The 3,259-nt window shown below is 49.1% G+C and overlaps 1 protein-coding gene across 1 annotated transcript in view; it reads right to left on the reverse strand.

The window, feature by feature from the left end:
- The window catches only part of CSUI_008956 (calcium-dependent protein kinase cdpk2), an 8,559-nt gene extending 5,768 nt beyond the window's left edge, over positions 1 to 2,791 (reverse strand). Inside the window, exons 1-2 of the mRNA XM_068069075.1 lie at positions 1,130 to 2,791; positions 99 to 580 (exon numbers count right to left, since the gene is read on the reverse strand). Coding sequence (XP_067918950.1) covers positions 99 to 580; positions 1,130 to 1,925 — 1,278 coding nt within the window. The 5' untranslated portion in view covers positions 1,926 to 2,791. The remainder of the gene's footprint in view (positions 1 to 98; positions 581 to 1,129) is intronic.
- Positions 2,792 to 3,259: the final 468 nt, after the last annotated feature.

The raw sequence follows: 3,259 nt of genomic DNA on the forward strand, positions 1-3,259 counted from the left end.
ATATTGTAGCTCACTTCCATTTCTACGACGTGCATGCTGCGTGTATGCATTTCTCTGTTCCCTCTCTCACCGCCTGCCACCCGCCACCTAACACTTGCCTGTGGAGAGACATAGTAAGGAGTCCCTGCCCTAGTTCGCATAGGATGACCAGGTCGAAATCGAGCAGCGAGCCCGAAGTCGATGAGTTTGATGGGAGACTCTGGATTATCATGGAGAAAGAGAAAGTTTTCCGGTTTGAGATCCCGATGAGCAACTCGGTGTGCATGGCAATACGCCACTGCCGCCAAGATTTGGCGCATGATCCGACAGGCTAACGCCTCTGTAAATACACCCTGATGAACAAGACGATCGAAGAGTTCCCCTCCAGTACAGTGTTCCATGACAAGATAAAAATCGGTCCGATCTTCAAAAGTCTCGTACAGTCGAACGATGTTGGGGTGATCTAAACTCTTCATAATTTCGATTTCTTGTCGAAATCGATCTGCATCTTCAACATAACACTTGGGAATCTTCTTGGCTGCCCTTCGAGCTCCTGTAGCATTATCGATTACGAGCTTCACTTCTCCCCATGTCCCTCGACCTGCACAGAGAAGGCGAAAACATGTGCACACACACCTAAACGCCTCTGTACATACACGTATACACAAACAAGAAAGGCTGAAAGGAAAGAACAGCCAGCATTGACGAGTAACTGATCTTCAAGGCCTCTCTACTACCCCTTCTCACTCAGCGACATCCCATCCCCTCTCCCTCCCCCGTTTCATCTTCGTGTAAGAACCGTGTCATACAGAAATCACACATCCCATCCACCCTCCCTCCCACGTTTCATCTTCATGCAAGAACCGTGTCACACAGAAATCACTCGTGTAACCGGGCCAGCTACGTTTATGCGGATGCGCTCCTCCAAGGAGTGCTAGTCCATACGTCAGAGGATCCCTCACACGCGCGAGACGCCTCGCTTCACGAACCACGTACGGAGCTGCGAATGACGAAGAACGACACACCAGGTGTTTTCTGAGTTTTTTCCCTCCGTTAATCCCTTGTGCAAGTATTACCAGTATGACAGTCCTCCAGATGCCGCATGTCTTTCTGCAGGAGAAAGCAGCTGAGAAGATTAGAAAAAACTTACCTATGGTTTTAGAAACAGTGTAGTACGCTGTAATAGGTCCAGTATTCGCAAGAATGAAGGCAGAGCGCTTGAATGAGACTCGGTTCCCGCCCCCTGCTGCCTCATCAGCTCCTTGCGTACTGCTACTTGTGACCCTCGCTCGCGATACAGTACACTGACGAGAAGTTGTGTAAGGTCCTCCTTCTCCACACCCTGCTCCACCTTTACTCTTCAAATCTCCTCCCCCTCCTTTTGAAAAACTCTTGGTTTTGCCCTGTGCAATGGTCGAGCCCTTTGGAACAACACCCGCTGGTGAAAGGCCACGAGAAGACGGCTGTGACACTACAGTGCCATCTTCCGATCCAGATCCGTCTGTCTTGGGGGTGGCAACAAGACGAGGCGAGCTAGTAACTTTCTTAGCGCTAGCCTTGACATGTCGATAAGAGGGAGACTGAACAGGAGGTAAGTGATAAAACGTGATAGTGCAGGTAGCTAACGAGGCCCACACATTTTCTATGACGGAAGATGTATTCGTAGTGAGAGTTACGACGCGGTTAGTGTTGGTCGGTTCCCACCAGATAACTCCATTTGACCGACGTACGACGAGTTTGTATTCTAGGCGGAGCGGTTGTTGTTGTTGCCCTTCGAAAAACACCTCACCCGAGCGCCAAGTTGGGTATGATGAAGCATCTGTAGATAAAACGATTCCGTTCTGTGGATTCCAATTACCGATCCTTTCATGGTCACCCACGATCAACAGCAGATCTCCCGGGAACGTGACGTCACAGGAGCATTGCCACAGAGTTTTGAGCGGCATTGCGGGAAAAGGTGGCGAGACCAGAAAAAGACCGCAGAAAAAAGAAATGGAGACGTGAAGACAGTGGTAAAGAAAGCCGAGACAAACCCGGGAAACCACTTCTCCCCAACAAAGAGCGAAAAAGTGACCTTGCGCCTTATGCGTTCAACCCGTGGACGTACTAAAAGACCGCCAGGGGCAAAACCTCAGGACAATCAGGTAAGAATAAAACGACAGGGAAATCTACACGGGAAACTTGACTGGTACAGAGGAATATGGACAATACATCCTGATAGACACAAAATGGGAAAAAGATGGCGAACAAAACGCTTCCGTTGCCATGAAAGTGGCCGACAAAGAATGCCAAGTGCCGCATTCATTTGTCTCAAATAATCAACAGCGAGTCAAACAGCAGGAAGACAAAAGAAGTGGAAATCTTTCATCTTAGTGAAGAAGACAAAAGATCCCTGGAACACTATACCCACAAAGCCTTCCCGCAAACACGGTAAAAGCATTCAAGACCCTGGATGACAAAGGAAACGAGAAATCGCCGGAAGTTCGGGCCACCAAGAGGCGGACCACGTGGTGGTCTCTCTTCTCCTGAGAAACCCAGGAATCACGACTGCTAAACTGTGTCCTGAAAAGATGAAGAGGTCTTGATCTGTTCACATACCCGGCAAAAATAATTATTTCAAGGGTTGGAACGGCATATAAGCAGACATGTAGCGAATCCGGTCGGGAACGAGGGGAAGCGAAACTTCGCCAATCAACGGACACTACAAAAAGAGGAGTGGCCGCCCGCGTATCTGTGGTGCTGCGGATGCGTCGGTCATCCTCGAATGAACAGTCGCACCCAGATCACAAAGAGGCTATGACAGAACTGGAACTACGTTGAAAAATTGTTTTTCAGATGCTGGCAGCGGCTAGAGGTTCCACAATTCTGTCTGCGAAAAGCAGGAAGATGCTGCTGAGGCGTCACGGGACGCTTACTTTTTTTCTTCAGACTCGGTGAGACCGAACCTGTACACTGTAACTTCCTTCCTCTAGGAGCAGATGGAAATTGCCTGTGTTTCTGAATGGTGCCGCAGTTCTACAGAGTCCTTTTTTCGAAAGTGTTTCGGTTCCGAGCAGTCAGCTCATCCTCAGTCGTTGTTAGAGGAACATTCTCTCTCGATGCCGTTTCCCCAAGAGTTGCCTTTGCACTACGCGCACAGATTTGCTAAGAAAACGACCGGTACACGTAGCGCTTATGATTATGGTATATGCTACAAGTGAAATATACCACTCGGATAAGAAGTCCTACATAGTGTTGAAAACGTGCGGTCCCAGCAGGGTGTTGGTGGCCACGCAGCTCC

This window comes from Cystoisospora suis (genome assembly GCF_002600585.1).
Source record: "Cystoisospora suis strain Wien I chromosome Unknown contig_5169, whole genome shotgun sequence".
Taxonomy (NCBI): Eukaryota; Apicomplexa; class Conoidasida; order Eucoccidiorida; family Sarcocystidae; genus Cystoisospora; species Cystoisospora suis.